At 38.6% G+C, this 22,087-nt stretch overlaps 2 protein-coding genes across 8 annotated transcripts in view; one reads left to right on the top strand and one right to left on the bottom strand.

Annotated features, from left to right (window-relative positions):
• The window catches only part of PDSS1 (decaprenyl diphosphate synthase subunit 1), a 58,453-nt gene extending 52,670 nt beyond the window's left edge, over nucleotides 1–5,783 (bottom strand). For 2 of the 5 annotated variants that reach the window (XR_003795755.1, XR_003795756.1), the window contains exons 1-3: nucleotides 5,635–5,778; nucleotides 1,697–1,761; nucleotides 50–170 (exon numbers count right to left, since the gene is read on the bottom strand). Coding sequence is in view for 3 of the 5 variants with exons in the window: in XM_029236516.1 (XP_029092349.1) it covers nucleotides 50–170; nucleotides 1,697–1,761; nucleotides 5,060–5,107; nucleotides 5,665–5,778 (348 nt within the window). In the remaining 2 variants the exon portion in view is untranslated. Of the gene's footprint in view, nucleotides 1–49; nucleotides 171–1,696; nucleotides 1,762–4,929; nucleotides 5,022–5,059; nucleotides 5,108–5,634 lie in introns of those variants that run through there. The other 3 variants (XM_029236516.1, XM_029236515.1, XM_029236517.1) reach the window with 3 other exon arrangements.
• A 172-nt stretch (nucleotides 5,784–5,955) lies between these two features.
• The window catches only part of LOC114903438 (protein adenylyltransferase SelO-like), a 28,206-nt gene continuing 12,074 nt past the window's right edge, over nucleotides 5,956–22,087 (top strand). For all 3 annotated transcript variants that reach the window (XR_003795729.1, XM_029236232.1, XM_029236233.1), the window contains exons 1-12: nucleotides 5,956–6,451; nucleotides 9,766–9,884; nucleotides 10,503–10,631; nucleotides 11,807–11,871; nucleotides 11,983–12,039; nucleotides 12,130–12,228; nucleotides 12,418–12,485; nucleotides 15,003–15,090; nucleotides 17,559–17,628; nucleotides 18,374–18,446; nucleotides 19,910–19,993; nucleotides 20,791–20,920. Coding sequence is in view for 2 of the 3 variants with exons in the window: in XM_029236232.1 (XP_029092065.1) it covers nucleotides 6,145–6,451; nucleotides 9,766–9,884; nucleotides 10,503–10,631; nucleotides 11,807–11,871; nucleotides 11,983–12,039; nucleotides 12,130–12,228; nucleotides 12,418–12,485; nucleotides 15,003–15,090; nucleotides 17,559–17,628; nucleotides 18,374–18,446; nucleotides 19,910–19,993; nucleotides 20,791–20,920 (1,289 nt within the window). In the remaining variant the exon portion in view is untranslated. The remainder of the gene's footprint in view (nucleotides 6,452–9,765; nucleotides 9,885–10,502; nucleotides 10,632–11,806; nucleotides 11,872–11,982; nucleotides 12,040–12,129; nucleotides 12,229–12,417; nucleotides 12,486–15,002; nucleotides 15,091–17,558; nucleotides 17,629–18,373; nucleotides 18,447–19,909; nucleotides 19,994–20,790; nucleotides 20,921–22,087) is intronic.

Raw genomic sequence — 22,087 nt, 5'->3', positions numbered from 1 at the left:
AATTCTAAGAAATCAACATTACTTTACAGCATCGTCAAAAATATCTTACCTTCCTGATGTCCTCGTACAGACCTTTCAAGTCTCTCCAGCCAAGGTTAAAAGGATCAGTGTATTTCTCACCGCTCCGTGTTTTACTACAGCAGCACACTGCTGGCGTCACGTGATGGAACCTGGAGAGGCAGAAATGCACACAGTGGAAGACTGAGCGTTACTTTACTGAGATAACTTCACTTTTAAGTAAGAATTATACAGACCTATGCATATATATACAGCAGAGTACGATGATGGGAAATTTAAGCCCAGATACTTGCTGGAAATTAAGCATGAATACAAAAAGGTCATTATAATTTAGAAAAACATAACAGAATTCTGATCTTGCTCAACAATACATCAATTTTTATAACCAGGACCCTGAGAACCCATAAAATCAAAGAAATATAAACCATGTTCATTGTGTTCTGAGTTTAAATTTTATACAGTTGGGCCTCCATACCTATGGGTTCCGCATCCGCGGATTCAACCAACCTCGAACTGAAAAAAATATATTTATATATATAAATATATATATTTATATATAAAAATATATAAACTCATAAAATTCCAGAAAGTTTCAAAAAACAACATTTGAATTTGCCATGCTTGGTAACTATTTACACAGCATTTACATTGTATTTATAACAATTTGCACAGCATTTACATTGTATTAGGTATTATAAGTCACCAAGAGATGATTTAAAGTATATGGGATGAGGGGCTTCCCTGGTGGCACAGTGGTTAACAATCTGCCTGCCAATGCAGGGGACACAGGTTTGAGCCCTGGTCCGGGAAGATCCCACATGCTGCGGAGCAACTAAGCCCGTGAGCCACAACTACTGAGCCCATGTGCCACAACTACTGAAGCCCTTGTGCCTAGAGCTTGTGCTCCGCAACAAGAGAAGTCACCACAATAAGAAGCCCGTGCACTGCAACGAAGAGTAGCCCCCTCTCCCCTCAGCTAGAGAAAGCCAGCACACGGCAACAAAGACCCAACGCAGCCAAAAATATAAATAAATAAATTTAAAGTATATGGGATGGGGACTTCCCTGGTGGTGCAGTGGTTAAGAATCCGCCTGCCAATGCAGGGGACACAGGTTTGATCCCTGGTCCGGGAAGATCTCACATGCTGCGGAGCAACTAAGCCTGTGCGCCACAACTACTGAGCCTGCACTCTAGAGCCCGTGAGCCACAACTACTGAAGCCCGCATGCCTAGAGCCCATGCTCCACAACAAGAGATACCACCACAATAAGAAGCACACGCACCACAACAAAGAGTAGCCCCCATGATCGCTGCAACTAGAGAAAGCCCGTGCACAGCAACAAAGACCCAATGCAGCCATAAATAAATAAATGTTCCTTTAAAAAAAAATAAAGTATATGGGATGATGTGTGTAGGTTGTATGCAAATATTATAGGACTTGAGCATCCCCAATTTTGGTATCTGAGGTGGGGGCGTGGCTAGAACCAATCCCCTTCCACCATACCAAGGGACAAATGTATTCCCATTTTTTCAAAAGGCAGAGATCACATAGAGCAGATACTGTGGCACTTAGTTAAACAGCATATCCAACTTGTTGGACTAGCCCATCACAATTTAGAATAGAAATTTACTGGCAGTATGGCTCATAACTTTAGTTGCAATACGGATTATAAACTTACCGTGATATACTATACATATTTGGGAAGGCAGACGTTAAACTCTTCACAAGATTAAAATAGGACATCTATAAAATAAAAGTATTAAGAAACTTGTAAGAATATTTGTGAAAAACTTGTTTATAACACTAGATAAATTAAAACTCCCATAATTTATAATAAAAGTAACCTTTATCTTTTAGTTGTCCACTTAGACTGCAGACTTTAGAAAAAAATAACAAAAAGTTTTCTTTCCTTATTACAAAAGCAATATTCGTCATTACAGAAAATATAAATATAAAAAAGCAGAAAAAAAAAACCATCTATAATCTATCCCTTCCCCCAAAGACTGCTCCATATTCACATCTATCTTTCCAGATCTGAAATTCCCTTCCATTTAGCTAAGAGTGGGCAGAGAATAGTAAGGATTAGTGTGGCTTACACTCTTTTAAAGTCTTAACTTGGTTTAAAACAAAGAATAATCAAGATCCCAAAAGCATCTGCCCAGACAGTGAAAAAGAAAGGATTTCAATGTTAAGGAAGAAATTTACAGTTACACAAACACTGCCTATTTCAAGCGCTGTTCCTGAATATACCTGGAAATGGTACTTCTTGAAAAGTAATGTCAACAAACAAGCAAGCCCAGCAGCACATTTTGATAATATTGAGAGATCAAGAACAACAAGAGACGACTTCTAAAGGATTCAGAGGTGGTGCCGACAAATAGTTCCGACAATTATTGTGCACAGGAGTGGGGACCCACAGATACAGCAGCTAACTTGAAGAATTCAGGGACACAGGCATTTCAAAAATTACTAATTTACTAATCTGATGTGTGAAGGGCTCTTACAGAACACTTGAAGAAAGTTATCTTGACAAAGGATGGATTTAGCAGTAGAAAAAGAAAACGAAGGTAATAAAGCCTTACAATGTGCTTTCACACTATTTGACTCTCACAACTACTTGTTTTTATACAGCTGGGGAACTTGAAATTCAGAAAAGTCTGAAAAATTGGTAATACGGGTATGTTTACAATATATCAAAAGAAAAAAACACCTACAGCACTGTGTGCATTATGTGATTCCACTAAAAATGTGTACACCCACACAAATAAAATCAGGAAACAGGGTTTAGAAGCATATAAACCAGGCTATTAAAAATAGTTATTTTGGAATAAATAGGATCGTGGGAGTTTTTTGCTTTATTCTTTTAAAATTCATATTTTTTGAATTTTCTTTAGTGAACACACCCTGCTTTAGACATACTAAAATGACAATAAAGGTTGACTTTGCCAGGCAGGCAGGCCAAAGAAGGCGGTCCTGAGTTCTATCTTCACCATAGCATTATATTCATTAAACCAGTAAGGACATTTATGACACCCCAGGCATTAAAATGTCCTAAGGAAAAAAAGTGATAATCCTTTCATTTTACCATTACATGACACTTAACCTACTTTTGTCAGCCTTCATGTGTAAATGATTCACACGAATTTAGGATTTATTATAATGCTTATTTAATCTGAGACCTAACCTCTAACTTGGGGTGAAGAGCTAAAATTACACAGCTAATACAGAGGGCTCTTAACCACTGGGCAGTGCAACAGCGTAACTTGTTGAAAGCCTGGAAGGTGGATCTTGGCTCAGATCCCAACATTTCCCGGTAGTTACCTTGAGACAGCTTTCTGATAATATCTACTCACAGAGATGCTAAGATTAATTGAGAGATCATATGTAAAGCTCTTAGCTGTGTACATTTAATATGGTACGTACTCAACCAAGCTGTCTTCTGCTTTAAGAGTACCTTCGGGCGGGCTTCCCTGGTGGCGCAGTGGTTGAGAGCCGATACAGGGGACACGGGTTCGTGGCCCGGTCCGGGAAGATCCCACATGCCGCGGAGCGGCTGGGCCTGTGAGCCATGGCCGCTGAGCCTGCGCGTCCGGAGCCTGTGCTCCGCAACGGGAAAGGCCACAACAGTGAGAGGCCCGTGTACCGCAAAAAAAAAAAAAAAAAAAAAGAGTACCTTCGGGCAATGTTTCCCAAAGTGAGGTTAGAGGTGCTCAGGAGAACAGGAAAGCATTCAAAGGGAGTGGTGTAACCGGAGCCACTTAGTGTGCCACTGCTAGCACGGGCAACAACCATCTCCCAATTCCGATTCTGTGTCTTTCCATCACATATTCTCCCTGAAAGCCAACCTTGCCTCTCATGAAGTTACTTTTTTTAAAAAAGAGAAAATGCTGAGTAAGAAGCAAGACATACTGACAAGTGATTTGGCACAATCATATACACACTGGTTTCCGTCCTATTCCAAGACGTTGGAACACTACCAATGAAGAAGTTGAGAGAACATACAAACATCAGGAAAAGTGGAGCTGTGCTGGGAGAGACGGGCGTGGCTTTATCGTTGTTGCTCTTTGTCCCCAAGGACTATCAGGCCCTAACAGACCTGAACTAGCCACAACACACCCTCCTGAGGCAGACACCAGAAGGCTCATGTATTTACAGTGAAAAATACCACTGACACGAATCAGAAATACACGGTACTGGCATTACCAGAAAGGCTCCTCCTTGTGGTCATTAAGGCAGACATGGAAGACATCCAGCATATTCTCTCCAGGAAAGCACCCTATCTGTGGCTAAGATAATTGTTTAATGGGCATGGAATTGAAAATAAATAAATAAATAAGGAGCATCAAAGAAAAGACGTATCAGTAGCATCAGTGGTGGGTGCGTCCACCTCTCCAAATAACATCCTCATCTGTGGTACTGGAACTATTTGAAGGCTGGCTAGGACAGTGCTGAAATGGATCCCAGCAGACTCTCTTTTTCCCATATTCTCTCTTTACTGTCTAATCCATAGACTAGCCCAGCGGCCATTCTCTCTCCAAATGCCTATTTTGGATAAGTTGTGATTATGTATGCATATGTATCCCAAAGTAGACATTTAGAAATACTACATATTTCATATTGGGAAATGGTCTTTGATGGACACGGAAGTGCACCAAATCTGACTGAAACGGAAGAGTCCTAAATTCAAAGAAACGTTAAAAAAAAAATGAGCCTTGAGGATGAGAGGAGAACACATACAATTACTATGCGACCGGAGAAGTCTCTAAAAGGACAGTGAGTCCACAGACCTTGCATGGTTATGCTTACCAGTACCAGCCTAGCCTGTGGTACGCCAGGAATTAATCACTACAAAGTGCGGCAAAGGACTCACAGAGCCATAGAAACTTGTCAATACACAGGAGCTAAACTGACCGGAAAGGGAGAAAAATGAGATGGAGTCCAAAGTCAGCAGGGGAGAGCGTCAGGGAGTCACGGTCAGTGCTCAGATTCTGACTCTGCTTCAGGAAGTCATAGGTCGATTTAAAAATCAAGGTTTCTCCACTTGCGACATCCTCAGGCCTCTTCTCCTTCCAGCCCGTCCAGGTGTGCCCTCCCTCCGAAACAGCTACCGCAGGACTGAACTCCGGTCCACTCTAAGCATCAGCCCTGCGTTTTCCACGAGACTTTTCCGCCTATTCCGAGGCTACGCGGACCCTCCGTATCTCTGAGCGCTCAGAGCACCTTTTGCTCTAAAATCCCAATTAAGTTCTGTTGCCCCCGAAGCCCTGGCTGTAACTCGAGAGGGAACACCTGGAGACGCTCTCCATGCTTTACGCATACCCCATTAGACCACTGGGCCACACCTGCGTTTCCCCGGGACCTGGCTCCTCACCGCCCCTTCCCCACACCCAAGACGCTCCCCTGTCCCCAGGACACAGCTCTGCAGCCCCGCGCGGGGTGCCCACCCCTCGGCTCTGTCCCGTCCTCGGTGCCCCGCCAGCCCTGGGTCACGTCCCAGCGCAGCCCCGCGGCCCCCGCCCGCCGCTCGTGCAGCTCGCCCTCATTCATTCTGCGGCGCCGCTGTCATTAGTGCGGTGACCTCTGCGCCCAGCTACGGCGCGCGCTTCCCGGCCTCACCTGCGCGCTGGCTGCAGCGGCGGCGGCGGCGGCGGCGGCGCGCAGCCCGGACAGTCCCGCGCGGCCGAGGGAGCCGGGCCCGGGACTCCGCGCCGCCGGCCTCCAGGAGCAGCCGCGCCGCCACCGCCACCAGCACGAGGCCATGGTCCGCGTCTGAAAGTCGCGGCAGAGCTACAGCCCCGCCTCTGGCCCGGCGGCCCCTCCTGCCGGGACCCGGAGCCGGAAATCCGGCAGCGGAAGAGCGTCTGCCTCGCCAGCCCCGCCCCTTCTCGCTTCTCTCGAGGGCGCTTCCCGCCCCGGAGGAGGAGGAGCGGCCGCAGGGAGCTGAGCGGCGGTGGGGCGGCTGGATCCTCTCGTAACCCCGCCCGGCCGCCCGGCCGCCCGCCGCTGGCTCGGGAGAAACCAGCTTGATCTTCCTTCTGGGGAGCGGCCTCCCCCGACCCCGCCCAGCCGGTGCCTCCAGTAGTCTCCGCAAAAATGCACCCGTGTTAGACCGGCTGTCATCTAGAAATGCTACAGGGCGCCCGACGAACAATCATGAACTTTCCTTTTGCGTATTTAGGCAGAAGTAGGACGCGAAGCATCGGGTTCCTGTTTTGCTGCCTAATCCGGAGGCTCCAGTTTCCGCGGCTGCTTCTCTTGGGTGTTACCTGCCACGCCGTCGTCTGCTCCTTACGGCGACCTGGCCTTGCAGGAAGTGCCAGCCTTTTGCATCTTTACAGTAACAAGTCAAACCCCGAGCAGGGCTATTGTGAAAGAGAAGTTAGATTAGCCTCGTCTCTCGACTTCTGGACGCTCTCCTCTGAAAACCTTATAGGTATATTGTGGCCTCGTTTGGCAATCTTGCTCACATCTGGATATGTGAGTCCCGCTAGTGGGTGTACTGAGCTGTGCGAAGTTGTTTAGTATTTGGTAATGTTGAACCTACTTGTAACCAGCCCAGGGAATACTGGAGAATGGACAGGATTAATGCCCGATAAGGGTTATAAAGACCTTTTACTTAATTCTGTGGCCAGATCTACTCTTCTCATGGTAATGAGAGGGTGTCTTTATAAGAGAAGTCGTGATACAATTAATCATTCAGTACATGCGTACAAACGCACAAAGCCTATCAGAGAAAGTGTAAGCATTGGGGATACAGAAATAGAAGAAACTTAACTCTGTCCTCAAAAAATTCACTCTTATGAGAAAATAGACCAGCAAACAGGCAACTGTGATTCTCTGATATTTTTTCTTGTTCTTCTGACTCATGCATTTTGCATTAAAGAATGCAAGCACCCGTATAGCTGAGCACATTTTTACATTTATCTTCAAAAATTTTTTAACTGAATAAAAGCATATAATAAAGTTTTTTAAAATGTCAGTTTTATTGAGGGGTTTTTTCCCCTAACTTTGAAGAATATTATATAAAAGATGTCAGGTGCTTTACAAATTAAGGTTGTTAATATGCACCTGTGGCTTATCTTGATCTAGGGTTATGTATTAAGAAATATCCACAGGTGGAGTTGGCCAAAATAGAGTGTTGCAGTAAACACTTGTACTTGCAACAATCCCGTGACTTAGAATATTTTCATTTGCCGTGTTTTTATAGGTAGAGAAACAGATATATAGGAATTAAGTGTCTTGCCCAAGCTCACATAGTTGGTAGATAGAGCACTACACAATTCTGTTATGCCATTTTCATTTAGAAATTGTTTACCCAGATTAAAACAATAACCTGGCTCTTAAAAAGATGTAATTCGGCAAAGCTAAGTAGGGGGGGAAGGCAGATGAAATTTGTGAAGGCCTCCACCATTATAGTATAGCTAAACTTCCCATGAACAATCACCCACCAACAGGACATGCAGAATACAAAGGAGTTCCTTTGACCCAACTAGGCCAAGCATGAGTCTAGAAAGTTAAAACAATGTCTAAGCTGTGCACGTAATTGCCAAAGAACAGACTCCTCTCATGCACAGTCTAGAAATGGCTTGGGCCTTTTTGACTGCACTTATACAAATGAAACAACTAGTCACACTGATAAAAATGGAATAAGTGTACAGTTGAAACATTTTCAAAGTTATTTTGATATTGGAGAATTGGCTACACTCGAAGACATTTTATTTCCATAATGATGATACTGTTCAAAACATTAGGTAGGACCAGGTTTTACAGCCAAGGAGAGATTACATACAAAATATAACCATATATTGTTTCATAGTACTGCATAGAAACACCTCATCCTGATGTTATTAGATAACTGATAAATGAATTATCAATGTAACTCTGGTAACAACATTGATTGAGGGAAGAGTTGCACTGAAAGGTGAGCAATTTTTGTGCATTTCGTATTCTTAGACCAAACTGAATTCTGAAGACTTGAAATAATACCCTTATTTCTACTACCGATTTCTCTGAAATGTTAAGATAATGGGTTAACATGCGTTTGGAATTTTCTCTGGGGTCGTAGTCTATGACTGATTAGTTCACTAAATGTAACAAGGGTGAGGACTGGGTACCTCTGAAGCAATTAGTCTTTTTTATTCCATGGCCAGTGATCACAGGTGTTAGCTGATCAGCTACCTTGCCAAAATGTGAGTCAATCAGTACAAAAAAATAAGTATTAGTGAAACATTATATACTGCCCATGCTCTACTAAAATTTTAGAGCATCATAAAAGATAATGCATTAATTATATAATTTAGTCTATTTCCACACAGAGGCTCTCCTAAAAGAGAAGAAAATACACTATTGGATCATCTACTCCTAATCATAGGTTTTCTTGATGGATACTAAAATCTGTGTTTTGGTTGACTACCCATTTGTTCCCCCATGATGCTGCCTTATTCACCATGTACTTAGGGGAAAGTGTAAAGAGCTAAATCTGACCCACATTTGCCTGTTTTTTACTCATATGGAGAAGATATAAGAATTCTCTTGTTTCTATTATAACTGACATTTAGTTCACCTAGGCTTGTGTGGAATAAAAAGGAGTTATTCCAAACAATTGAACAAATTGACATGATGCCACCTTTCTCCACTGATTCAAAATATTGTTTTCATTATATAGGGAATTCTTACATTACTTTGGACTGTTTCTGTGCTTTTTATGGAGTCCCATTGATTTTTGCATCTATTTTGGGGATAGCAATATTTTTAGTTATTTTTACAATTTTTAAAATGATAAGGAAGCTCCCATTTCTGTTATTAAAAAGTGTTTTCTCAGATTTACACTTTCTTTCTTCAAAAAAAAATCCTACTACGATTTTTGACTGGATTTCCATTATGTTTAGTAAATAAATAATTTGGTGACAGTGACATCCTGATAATATCTCTATCCAGAAACATAGGTTTTTGTGTCCCTTGTTTTAGTAATACACCTATCCTCTTCTATTTTTTGTTTTAATTTGTTTGGATTAGGAAAACATTAAGATTTTAAGAATTGTACTTAAAAGTAAACATTTTCTGAGTATCTAAAGCATGCCCAAAGCTCTCTTTTTTTCTCTACAGCTTTTTAAACAAAGTACATGGGCTTTAGTGCATGGACTTCATGAAACATAGTTTATCTCTTTAGAGGCAATTTTTAGAATTCTAGCCCTGTGAACAGGCATGTATCAAATGTTTTGAAGTTTCTGATGGGATTGGAAGCAGTTTTGTACATTTAGTAAAACATCTGTTGCCTGGTTTACAGTTATTTATGTATATATCTGTTTCCTTCAATTAATTATGATTTTTCTGAAGGGCAGAAAGAATGTGATTAAGTGTCAAATATTTTTTTGGTTGGATCTACTGGATTGGCCAGTACTATAATTCTGATACTGTAATGCAGCTCACCTCATTTTATTCATATATTCTTATTTATAAATAAATTGCACATCCCATTGGTCTCCCATAAGTGAAAATCTTTGAAGACAGGGTATGTGTCTTGTTTTAAACTTTTTTCATCTCCCATCTTCTTGCACAGTTTAATATACTGTAATATATGAATATTGAATAGATATGGTTGAAAATAAGTCTTTAAATAACAAAGTATGAACAAAATAGTAGTTTAAGTTGATTTTCTTAAACAACTGTAGGCTTTCTAAGGACTATTAATGCTGTATATGCAACAAATGAGAACATTAAGAAGGGTTGTCTTTTTTTTTTTATCAGCTGTGTTGCCAATTGATCCTGTTAAAGAAAATTATGTGCGTAAAGTGAAAAACTGTGTTTTTTCAATTGCCTTCCCCACTCCTTTCAAATCAAGAGTACATCTTGTAGCGGTTTCAAAGGTTAGGCTTTACTTTTTCACAACACTTAACTCACTATAACTTTTGTCTAAAAAATTAGTAATATTTTTTTCAGAGTTAAACTGTTAATCTATTGATAAATGATTATCTTTGTGTTTTAAAATTTATAACTTGGAGAATGTCATTCTTAGAAGTCACTTTCTGATACTTATTCCTGGAGCCTAGTACTCAGTTTCATTTTAAAGTTATCTTACAGGAAAACACACTTTTGTGGAAAAAAGGGGTAAATGAGTTAAATTCTTAGAAAGGGGCTCCAATAACAAATTCTAAATTATTCTCTCATGATATAGATGAATTTGGGATAAAAATAGGACATTTACTTTTTTCTAGTTCCTTTAAAGAATATGTACTAGGAAGAATATTATTTTACCATGCATAATAAGAAAGCCATAACAATCTTGGAACTATCTAATAGACCTAATTTTCCCAAGTAGCATAAATAATCCTAGAAAGTATGGTACATCTCTTCTGAGAAAATATTAATGTAATTTTGGAAGAAGTTTATTCTTTTAATTTTCTTTTTACCAAAAAGTTTATTTTCTCAAAAACTATTAAAGGATTACTTAAGTTTGTAAGAAGATTTTTCTTTTCCTGCCTCAGCAAGTGCTAGAAGATATTTTGGACCTTGATTTATCTGTCTCAGAAACAGATGATTTTATCCAGCTTGTAAGTGGCGAAAAGATAGTACTTGGATCCATTCCATTGGCTCACAGATATGGGGGCCACCAGGTAAGAGTAGCACCAATATCACTTCCTTATGCAAATATAAACAGCTGGTAGAAATGCTATCCTATTGAAGAATTTATTTTGCATTAATTTCTAATATTAGTGTATTGAGACTTCAAGATGTTTCTAAAAGAATGTGTCATATATAGATTAGCTGATGTGATTTCTTGTGCTTTTCTTGTGATTTCTTACATTCAAAAGCTAGGGCGTAAGTTTCTCTAATGGAATTGAGAAAACTGGGGCAGCACAATATAACATTTCTGTGATTATCACTAGAGAATACATTCAGTGGAGTTTGGCAAGAGATTTAGGCAAAGTCAGGCCGCACAATAAGTCAATATAACAGCCTCAGAAGGGCAAATAGGATATAATTTTGCCAGGATAGCTGTAGAACATTTTTAGAACTGCTAGAAATTAAGTCAGGATTAATTGGGGATGTTATACATGCTGAAGCAATTAAGAAGGCACCTTCTAGAAATACAGCAAGACGTTTGTGAGTTAAAGATTAATTGATTAATAGAGTGATGTTTAACTTAGCAAGTAATTGTTGGCAATAATAATAATTACCATCTTTTGAGCACTTGAGTGTGTTGGACACAGTGCAAGGCATTTTGCGTATATTAACATTCGTTCTTAGAACAATCTGGCAACGGTTTTCCCATTTTACAGAAGTGAAAGGTCAGTCTCAGTGAGATTAAGTTACTCAAACAAATTTCCACAGCTAGTAAGTGGCACAGCTGGGAGCTGAACACCACAAACAAATTTTAACAGAAAAGTTTGGAAACAGTTAATCATGTACATTCAAAAGCAATTTTTTCAGGTACAGTATGCTCCTGATTTTATATTGTATGCGTATAGTATAGGCAAATTTTCTACTAATAAATCATTCCTAGTTCCTATTCTGGAATTAAATAGATCAGTTCTCAGTATTCTACACCTAACAAGCTTGAGCTCAGCTATAAGATGATGAAGAAATTAATTATATGTCTTAAATTTATGTTTTTTAAATGAATTTCAGTTACGTCTTATGGATTGAATTTTATTTTCACCTTTATTCAGGTTGTTGTTATAATCTTAAAAATGCACTATTCCATTTTCAATTTTGACAAAGTAACTTTGATTATAAATTACAATAAAAGCTTTAAAGGTTAATAAACATGAATAATTTTTCCTTTTAGTTTGGGATATGGGCAGATCAGCTCGGGGATGGAAGAGCCCATCTTATTGGAATTTACATGAACAGGTACTATATGTTTTCTTGAATAACAGCTTTCCTGCTATTATTATAATATTATTATATTATTCTGCTAACACAAATCTGCTAATATTTAGGTTTTTTTTTTTTTTTTTTAAGGCAGGGTGAAAAGTGGGAGCTCCAATTAAAAGGCTCAGGAAAAACCCCATACTCCCGGTACTTCTTTTTTTTTATTTTAGTCATCTAAGTAAAAATTGGTGTTATCTTAATTATAACTGAAAATCTTTTTTATCATATTACCCATAGAAATGGCGACGGCAGAGCTGTGCTTCGTTCCTCCATGAGAGAATTTTTGTGTAGTGAGGCTATGTACTATCTCAGAATTCCCACTAGCAGAGCTGCAAGGTAATTCCTCTTCCCTTGAAGCTAAATTTCAAGACTGCATCAGGTTATCTCCAGAAATGTGTCAGTCAAGTGAGCAGATAAACCCCCAATAGCATGATTTCTCATCGTTTCTTATAGTTTTAGTTACTTCTTGATAGCTTGCTAGCAGTTAAGTACAGTATAACTTTGTTTGATTCTCTTACATTTCAGTCTGGTTGTAAGTGATGATGCAGTATGGAGAGATCAGTTCTACAATGGAAACGTTGTGAAAGAACGAGGTAATAACAGTTCTTAGAATACATAAAATTAGATTAAGTTCTTCAGGAACAACAGAAATTGGGCATCTTTGCAGTCTTCTTAAAACATGACCTGGGGATCTTCATGATGTAATTTCAGTGTTATGATATTATAATAGAATATCCTTTCCCACACCCTTACATCACTAATCCATCCTTTTCTAACAACAAACTTCTGGGAAGTTAACCTGGGAAGTTTATGAACAGCCAGCAAAACATTATAAAGCCAGTGCATGAACATTCATATACTTCCTTCCCAGGAGACCCCCTCAGACTTTACCTCAGATCCCGATTGCTCTTACTTCATGTTTACTTCCAATAAGTTCGGTTAACTTTTCCTTCAGCTTTTAGTAGGTCAGAAATAAATTAGAAAGGGGATGAGAAAGTGCCATAGAGCAGTGAAAAAGGAAGAGTGAGAGAAACTTGACTCTGAATCTCTGGAGAGGCAGGAGACCTGAAAATCAATAATAAACATATTTAACTATTTAAAATGCAGAGCTATTGAGAACCGCTGACAGCCTTACTTGCTTTATTGGGCCCCTTGGACATCACTGTGTTACGGGCCAGCGTTTTTACTGCTGTTTATAGTAATTCAACGAGAGAACATTTTATGTTCTTCATGCTTTGAGAAAAATATGTTTTGATAAGGTTTTCATAATAATCCCCCTAGAGTATTCATGTTTAAAGGAATTAAAGGTTATTTATCTTCAAGGCATCTCTCTCTCTCCTCTTTAATATTATCTGGATAAAATGCATACTATTACTGCACATGGGGCTTTAACAGCTATTGAGGTCTTTTTGTTTACGGTGATTGGAAATGAGATTCCGATCACAGACTGTTAATATGATGGGCACAATACTACTTTTATGTCTGTGACGTGTATATTGTTAATGTGAATTTTTTTTTGGCCGCGCCTCATAGCCTGTGGGTTCAATCCCGACCAGGACCTGGTCGGGATTGAACCCAGGCCCTCAGCAGTGAAAGGGCAGAGTCCTAACCACTGGACCACCAGGGAATTCCCTGTTAATCTGAATTTTGAATTAGATGGTTCGGAAACCAAGCTTAATGGTTTCAAATTATCTCAAGTATTTCTCCTTTTTAGGCCCTTCATAGAATTTCCACATCTAAGTCATATACAGATATTTTGATTGTGCTTTTCCCTAATATTTGCCCAGCAGACACTGTAGGAAAAGAGCTGGACACGCAAAAAGAATATGTGAAGCCTCTAGCCGGCTCTGTGGGAATTGATTTGTGACTTTGGGCAAGTCACATTTTCCCCCTGTTTCTCCAACTAAAATGAGGGGTTAGATGAGATGACACCTTCTATGTCTTTAAGTAATGACATTCAGTGATTCAATGGCTATTCATAAAGTAAACATTCAGAATCATCTATTGAGCTCTTTTTTCCTAAGTGAATGTATTTTTATTGCTAAAAAAAAAAAAAACACATGAAAATAAATATTCAGATTACTAGCGTGAATGAGTCCTGACTATATGGATAATTTAGTCAACCCAGAAAATACTAATTAGCCCTTTTCTGTGCATACCACTGGACTCATCTCTGGGGGTCCAGGAGTAATAAGTATATACCATGGTCCCTGGTCTTAAGAAACTCAGTCTTCACAGACACTATAGCAACAGTGTCTATAGCAATAGACACTATAGGCTCCATAGCAAATGAATAATAAATAATCTGAGGTTAGGAAAAGGGCAATCTAGTTAGCTTTATGGAGGAAGTGGGAATTGACCTTGAGCACAAGATTAGAAAGTTAGCAAGGATTTCAGTATGGGGAGAAGTGGGGTTGGGGCAGGGAGAAGTGCACAAAGGCCCAGAGGTAGCAGCGAGTATGGTGTTTCATTGAAGGACAGCACCAGCAGAGCAGCAGCTTTGTCATCTGGGATAGACCTCACCTTGACATGGAAACACGTGTCAGTACAGCATTCCTTATAAGAAAAAAGCGTGAAGTCATTTACTAATTGTATTACTAATGTCTACGATCAGAACGGAAGGCGGAAATAGAAGGCTACAAACAATCATAAAATGCATAGATTCACTGTATTTCTTCATATTCATAAGTTAGAACATATGCAAATTTTTTAAATTGAAGTTAATTTCCAATTAGTTACACAAATGGAAGTCATGTACAGGGACTGTGCCACAGAAATATTCCACTAATTCTATATTTCAGGGTGAGGTACAGGGAAAAGGTCACAACTGAGGAGACAGTGGGAGCCTAACAGTTTAACCAAGTAGCATCTCACTAGGCTGGGGCCTCAGTATTTCTGAAGGTGTTGTGGTTCCTCACATTCTAACTGATTCAGGCGTAAAGAAAGACAGAAAAATCCTTGACCCTTTCTAGGATGTAAATTAATTGTTTTTCTGATAAATCCAATCACTGTATTCTTTTTTATTAAAGTCATTTCATTTTAAAGAAAAACATATGCTGTGTTTGCGTAGTTTAAAATAGTTTATGCTAAAATAAATGTTTCTTTTCCAGGTGCAGTAGTGCTGCGTGTTGCAAAATCATGGTTTAGAATTGGATCGTTAGAAATTTTGGCTCATTATGGTGAATTGGATTTACTAAGGTTAGAAAACCATTTTTTCCAATGGTAGAAGACAATTGAAAGAAATGCTTATTTATGTGCTGTGAAGTTAAAATATTTTTGGTTTTCTTGTAAGTAAAACCCAAACTTTCAATTAATAGATATTTTCAGCACTTGCTGTGTACCTAATATCGTGTGGGTTTCTATGAGGCTGAAAAAGAAGGGTTTAGACCCAGTAGACCCTTTTCTCAAGGAATGCTTTTATCTAGTGTGCAACCCAGTTGGAACTGAGGGCCTCTGTGCTACCCAGACACCTGGGTGGAAGTGACTCAAACTCCCCAGTTCTGCAATTCCCTTCCAAGTTCTGGGATTCCCAGGATGCGTCCTCTGTCTCATATGTCTTCTTTCCTGGACTCTGGTTTTGACATGTGTGTGATGCCTGTTTCATACTGGGTTGACCCAGACATGAAGCTCAGTCCCTTCAACAGAACAAAAGCAAACAAAGAACAGACTGAAATTGCACAAAGCACTTAAGAACAAATCTTACTGGAGATTTCTTCAGGGAAGACAGATGAATCGTTCCTTCAAAAGAGCAAAAGCTCTTCCCCTTGTGTCATGCAGTATATCTTCCATCAAACTCTGATGCCTTGGTGCCTGTGGAATCTGTACTCACAAAGTTTGTCTTCCTCAAGCCAACTTAGCAGGATGTTTCTTCAAACAAAAACATTTACTCCCGACTTCCCTGGTGGCGCAGTAGTTAAGAATCCACCAGCCAATGCAGGGGACACGGGTTTGAACCCTGGTCCAGGAAGATGCCACATGCCGCAGAGCAGCTAAGCCCGTGCGTCACAACTACTGAGCCTGTGCTCTAGAGCCTGCGAGTCACAACTACTGAGCCTGCGTACCACAACTACTGAGGCCCACATGCCTAGAGCCCATGCTCCACAACAAGAGAAGCCACCGCAGTGAGAAGCCTGCACACCACAACAAAGAGCAGCTCCCGCTCACTGCAACTAGAGAAAACTGGCGCTCAGCAACAAAGTCCCAATGCAGCCAAAAATAAATAAATAAAATTTTAAAAATATTTACTCCTTTAAGAGGAATTCTGTTTCCATTTGTTAAGAGCATACAGTTCTAAAAAGCCATTAGAATATATAAGAAAAAAATTCTCTTAGACAAACCAGAATCATTTGGAATATGAATCCTACACTGTAGGTATCAGGTTAGTAAATCCAGATACCTGGTCCACGGAGAGAATGGGGAAAGGGAAGTGAACGCGCAGAGCAGAGGAGTCATCACCATTGTCATGACCGTTCTCTGAGTCTTTTTAGCAAATGTTTACTGAACTCAGGGTCATCCCAGCTTGTTGAGAGAGAGGTCTCCTCTCACTGGGCATTTTCACTTCTCATTTGTTTTTTTGGGTCACTTCTGCTCAGATTCACTATGTCACTGAAATTGTTCTATCTGGTGGTCATAGTTCAGTTATATGTCACTTATCTCTATGACATTTGATGTATATTGGTGAGCACTTTATCCTTAAAATGACTGGACTGGCTAACATGACTATGTATGTATGCCTTTTTGTTTCCCAAGTGCCTGAAACAATTCTCTAATCCACTCTAAACAAACTCACTCCTACTGGACTTTAATAATTCCCAAGTCATATCTACAACCCCCAGTTCTTTTCAGGATTCTCTCTTATCCAATGCAATAAACACTAGTATCAATAGTTACTCGACTCATTAGTCAGTTAAAACAGGGAATTAAACATAGGATACATATACAACTTAAATATTTTAACTTCAAACCGTGGCCAATTTATTTGACATTTTATTTGTGAAACCTTACATGACCTTCCACACATAAATAATCATTCTCTGCTCTGTTATCTTTATACTTTTTATATATTTCTATTATTGCATGTATTATATGGTGATGTTATTATTTCTTCAGATGTTCTTCTCCCCTAATAGACTGTGTGCTCTTTTATGTCTGGGTTTGGGTCTGTCATTCTTTTTCCCTGCACTTGGAGGTTCTCAATGGATGTTTATTGAATTAATCTGAGTTTGTAACATAATAAGATGGCATCTTAGAAACATATTTCCAGTTGTGACTGGTATTGAGGAACTATTTCTCTATGGCTATTTTGGGAGTAAAATCTTATTTTACTTTTTTTGTGTGTGTGTGTGTGTGGTACGCGGGCCTCTCACTGTTGTGGCCTCTCCCGTTGCGGAGCACAGGCTCCGGACGTGCAGGCTCAGCAGCCACGGCTCACGGGCCCAGCCGCTCCGCGGCACGTGGGATCCTCCTGGACTGGGGCACGAACCTGTGTGCCCTGCATCGGCAGGCGGACTCTCAACCACTGTGCCACCAGGGAAGCCCTTATTTTACTTTTTAAAATTATAAGCATGCATCTAATGAATTCATGAATGTCAGGAGTGGATTGAGATGATTGGATACTCAATACTGTATTCTGAGGAAAACTGATGCTATCTCCCCTTTACCTCTAGGATGTTATTAGACTTCATCATACAGGAACACTTCCCCTCAGTAGATGTCAAGGAACCTAACAGATATTTGGTAAGTTTTTTAAAAGAAAGGACAATACTCTGTTTTCTGTCATTGGCCGGCCACCATTAGTGGTTACAACTTAGCACTTAAAAATCTAAAGTTAAAAAAGGAAATGTAGAACATTTTGTTAAAGAAAGAGACAATGAACCACCCTGTGAACAAGACATAGATAAGGAAGTTGTTGTTTGAAAGGTATCTAGAAAAAGAGAACAGGTGCGACTACATCCTGACTATATACATTACTTTTTGAGCAGCATTTGTAACTTGGTCACATACATTGTTTTCTCACATGTTGGATATATAGGTATTTCTATAGTAGTAGTTCTAAAATAAATACATACATAATAGGCAAATGTGATTTTCTATTCTTGTGGAAAGTTTTTGATCTTCATTAACTTTTTCTTTCTTTTAACAGCCACAGAGAAGGAAATGCCTTTATTTTTCTTAGTGACTCATTTCAAAATTTAATAACGCATTTTGCTTACATTTAACTCCCTGTGCTGAATTCTAATGTTTTTCCTTTTCTTATTGTACATGAAGAAAACCTGGTCATAATACTGCCTGAGCCTTGTATATATTATTTCTGGATCAATAACTCTATGTTCTTCCATTGTTTTCTTACACGTACTACTTTCCATCTCGTTGGTCATCTTTTGGCCCACCTTTGAGAACACCTTTTCATGTTGGAAATCGGAAGATCCTAAAAGAACATATGTTACTGAAAAATCTGAAAATTTTCTAAATTTCATTTTAGGATTTTTTTTCTACTGTGGTGTCTGAGACGGTACAGCTTATTGCCTTGTGGATGTCTGTTGGTTTTGCTCATGGTAAGTTATCTACTGACATTTCATGCTTCTGATGAGAAAGTAGAATTAATTTGTTGAAGCAGAAGACTTCTTTTCTGTGTATTTCAAAATATTCCTGCCAATGAGCAGGAATAACATTTATAATATATGAATTTATTTTTAGCAAGAGAGAAACAACTTTCTCATGTTTAAAATGATTCTGAACGGAACAGATACACAAAATAGAATAAGCGTACTCGACCCGTTGATTTTTTTACCTGTAAAGCTTTTTAACCTTGTGAGTATATATTATATTAGGTCTTTTAAAAGCTTTTTAAAAAACCATTAATCATAAAAGCACTACATGCTTATGGTAAAGAATTTAAAATATACAGAAGTGCATGTGAGTTCTGTTCTCCAGGAGAATCATTATTAACCATTTTATCTCAATTCTTCTAGACTTTTCTTCGATGGTATTCATATATCCCCTACAAAAACAGTAGGGCTGGCTTGTGTGTGTCTGAAGCCATTCACTGTGTGGGGTTACACTGGAAGGAATATCTGCCTGAACTAAGAATAACTGTCTTAAAATAAAAGCAAGTCACATATGTACTAAGGTCTCTAGACAAATGCCAAAGGGGGATCCCACATTGTAAAACTTCTTGAAATCTGCTTTAATTACATCCTCGCTGGGTCTCACTGTGGTGGGTAGGGTGGTGAGCAGGGGGGTGTTTCAGAGGTTTTGCTGTTGTGAACTGTGTGGCAGTGACCACCATGCATTTATATCTTTACATTCTCGAAGGTGAGTTTCTGAGGATAAACTCCTGAAAGTGGACTGGCTGGATTCGAGTCTATATGTGCACTGAACATTTTGATAAGCAGGGTCATCCTGCTCTAAAAAAGGTTGAAACTGTCTACACTGGACACTGTTGCCACCAGGCCCAGCTATCCTATATCGGGCTGGTGTATGCATTCCCTGCCTCTCTCCTGCCTCACACTCCGCCCCCATCTATGACCCCCTCCCCCACCTAGGAGGTCACACTCCCTCCTCACCCACTGCTGGTGGTCTGCAGCTAAGGACTGTTATGGGGTACATATCCATATTTTTACCTTTTCCCCCTCTCACAACCTTTGAAAATTAATTAATGTTGTTTCTTTAGTAGTCTCAATTCCATTCCAAATAACATATATTTTTAAATAAATGCTAGAAATTCAGGATAAATGAGAGGAGCTTTCATTTCTTGGACCTTTTGTTCCTGTAGTATTTGACATCTTTGGTTGTGGAGGAAGTATACAACGAAAGGCTAAATTTAATTCTAAAATACAGTTTTAATATATATTAAGCTATTTGACTTCACCAGTTAAACTTTCAATTGATAATTGTTTCATTTCTAAAACAAATGCATTTTCATGACCTTTCCTATTCTGTATAAATTTTATACAGTTAAAAATGCTTTATTATTTTATTGTCATGTTTTGGGCATCTTTTATTGTTGTTGTTTTAGGTGTTTGTAATACTGATAACTTCAGTTTGTTATCCATCACAATTGACTATGGTCCATTTGGTTTTATGGAGGCCTATAATCCAGGTATGTATGATTTATATGTATATTCTGTATTTCACTAAGAAAATTATCACTGGTTTATTTTAGATAAACCATTATAGCTAACTCAGTAGTGGGGTGGTAGAAAGAATTGGGTTCATTCATAAAACGGTCATTTTATGTGCTACTCAATCTTCCAGGTGCCACAGGGATACAGTATTGAGTCCTTTGTGGTCTCTGCCTTCAAAAAATGACATATTAGAGAAGATGACGTGACGGGAGGAAGGGAATGTGTTGTCAGACAGACATGGGTCTGAGTTCTGGCATCTGATCCTTAATCTGTGCCCTTGGATGAGTAACTTAACCTCCCGCTTTACTAATCTGTAAAAGGATCAGAGCAGGCTTTGTGGGGGACATGCTATCAAGTTGGAGTTTGAAGTACATGTGTGATAACCTGGAAATCCTTGTAGGTTAGAAATGTATTCCTCTATTAGGCAAATAATCATATTTTAAAAGATTTTCATGTGCATGGGTATTAAGTATTTACATTACTTTGAAGTTAAACGTTTAATGTCAGAAAGATTTTTATCTAATATATATAAATTTATTAAGTTTAAACTTAAAAATGAAGAAAGAGGGACTTCCCTGCCGGTCCAGTGGTTAAAACTCTGCGCTTCCACTGTAAGGGGCATGGGTTTACTCCCTCGTCAGGGAACTAAGATCCCTTATGCCATGTGGCACGGCCAAATAAATAAATAAGTAAATAATTTTTTTTAAAAATGAAGAAACTATCTATTATAATTATCCCCACTGTAAAGCAATAGTATGTTTGCTCTAAACAGATTTTGTACCAAACACATCTGATGATGAAAGAAGATATAAAATAGGAAATCAGGCTAATATTGGAATGTTTAATTTAAACAAGTTGTTACAAGCTCTAAACCCATTACTGGATCCTAGGCAAAAGCAACTGTGAGTAAATCCTAAATCTACTAATTAAATCTGTGTGAAAATATATTTGTATAATGATCATGTTTTGAAAAGCAAGAAACATTTTTAAAACCATACTATTTAATCTTTAATAACAAAGGCTTTCAAACTATATATATGTGTGTATATCTATTTTTTTTGAGGGGGGTACCACTTTGGCTTTTTTCCATAGTTATCAGGATAAAGTGTTTTCCTATTTATTGCTTTTTAGGTTGCTGTGAAATCATGGTTTATTTCTTCTTTGATCCAAGGGTTATTTATCACTGTGTTTCTGAATTCCTAAGTAGTTGGGCTTATTTTGTCCACATTTTTATGATCAAAGAACGTGTTTGGTAAAATCTAGTCAAAATGTGTTACAGTTTCTTTATGGTCCAACATAATAAATTTTTGTACATATTTCATGATCATATAAAAAATGTGCACAAACGTTTTAATATATCAGATTGAGTGTATTGAGTATATTATTCAACTCTTTTATGACTGTTTATTTTTTTATCTATTAGATAAGTTTGATTCATAAGAGATGTGTATTAAAATCTCCCATTTTAATTGTATTTTTAGTAAGCAATTTTTTCTAATTGTTTTGAATTTGTGCAATATGCCGTTATTGGTACATACTGATTTTTTTCTTATATTTCCTTCAGAAAATGTGCCTTTTATCCTAATACAGTGACCCCCTCTATCCTGATTAATACTTCTAGCTCTCAATTTCAACTTATCTGATATTAATATTCATGCTTACTTTTGTTGTATTTGCCTTGAATCTCACTTGATTTTTTTTTATCTTTATCACATTGTTTTAAAGTATGTTTCTTACAAAAGTAAACAAAACATAGCCAGGTTTTAACTCAATGTGATGGTTTCTGATTTAATAGACGTATGTGGGCTTTTCACATCTATTATAATAATTGATTTATTTTATTCCTTCTGTCTTACATTGTGTTTTATTTTACATGTTAGTTTCCCCCTATTCTCCTTACCTTTTTATGATTTGAGGAGCTTATCCATTCCTCTCCAACCCCCAACTTTGATTTGGAAACTACTGCATCCCCCACCCCTCAGAGTTATCTTGTTTTTCTGCCACTTTCTCTACTGTTATATGAGAACAAGTTTCCAAATATTTTCCCTCACTAAGCTCCTATTTGCCCG

The sequence above is a fragment of the Monodon monoceros genome, unplaced genomic scaffold (genome assembly GCF_005190385.1).
Source record: "Monodon monoceros isolate NGI ecotype Baffin Bay Population unplaced genomic scaffold, NGI_Narwhal_1 Super_Scaffold_21, whole genome shotgun sequence".
NCBI classification, from domain to species: Eukaryota; Metazoa; Chordata; class Mammalia; order Artiodactyla; family Monodontidae; genus Monodon; species Monodon monoceros.
The sequence above is the reverse complement of the archived record's forward strand: the minus strand, read 5'-3'. Positions and strand labels throughout refer to the sequence as shown.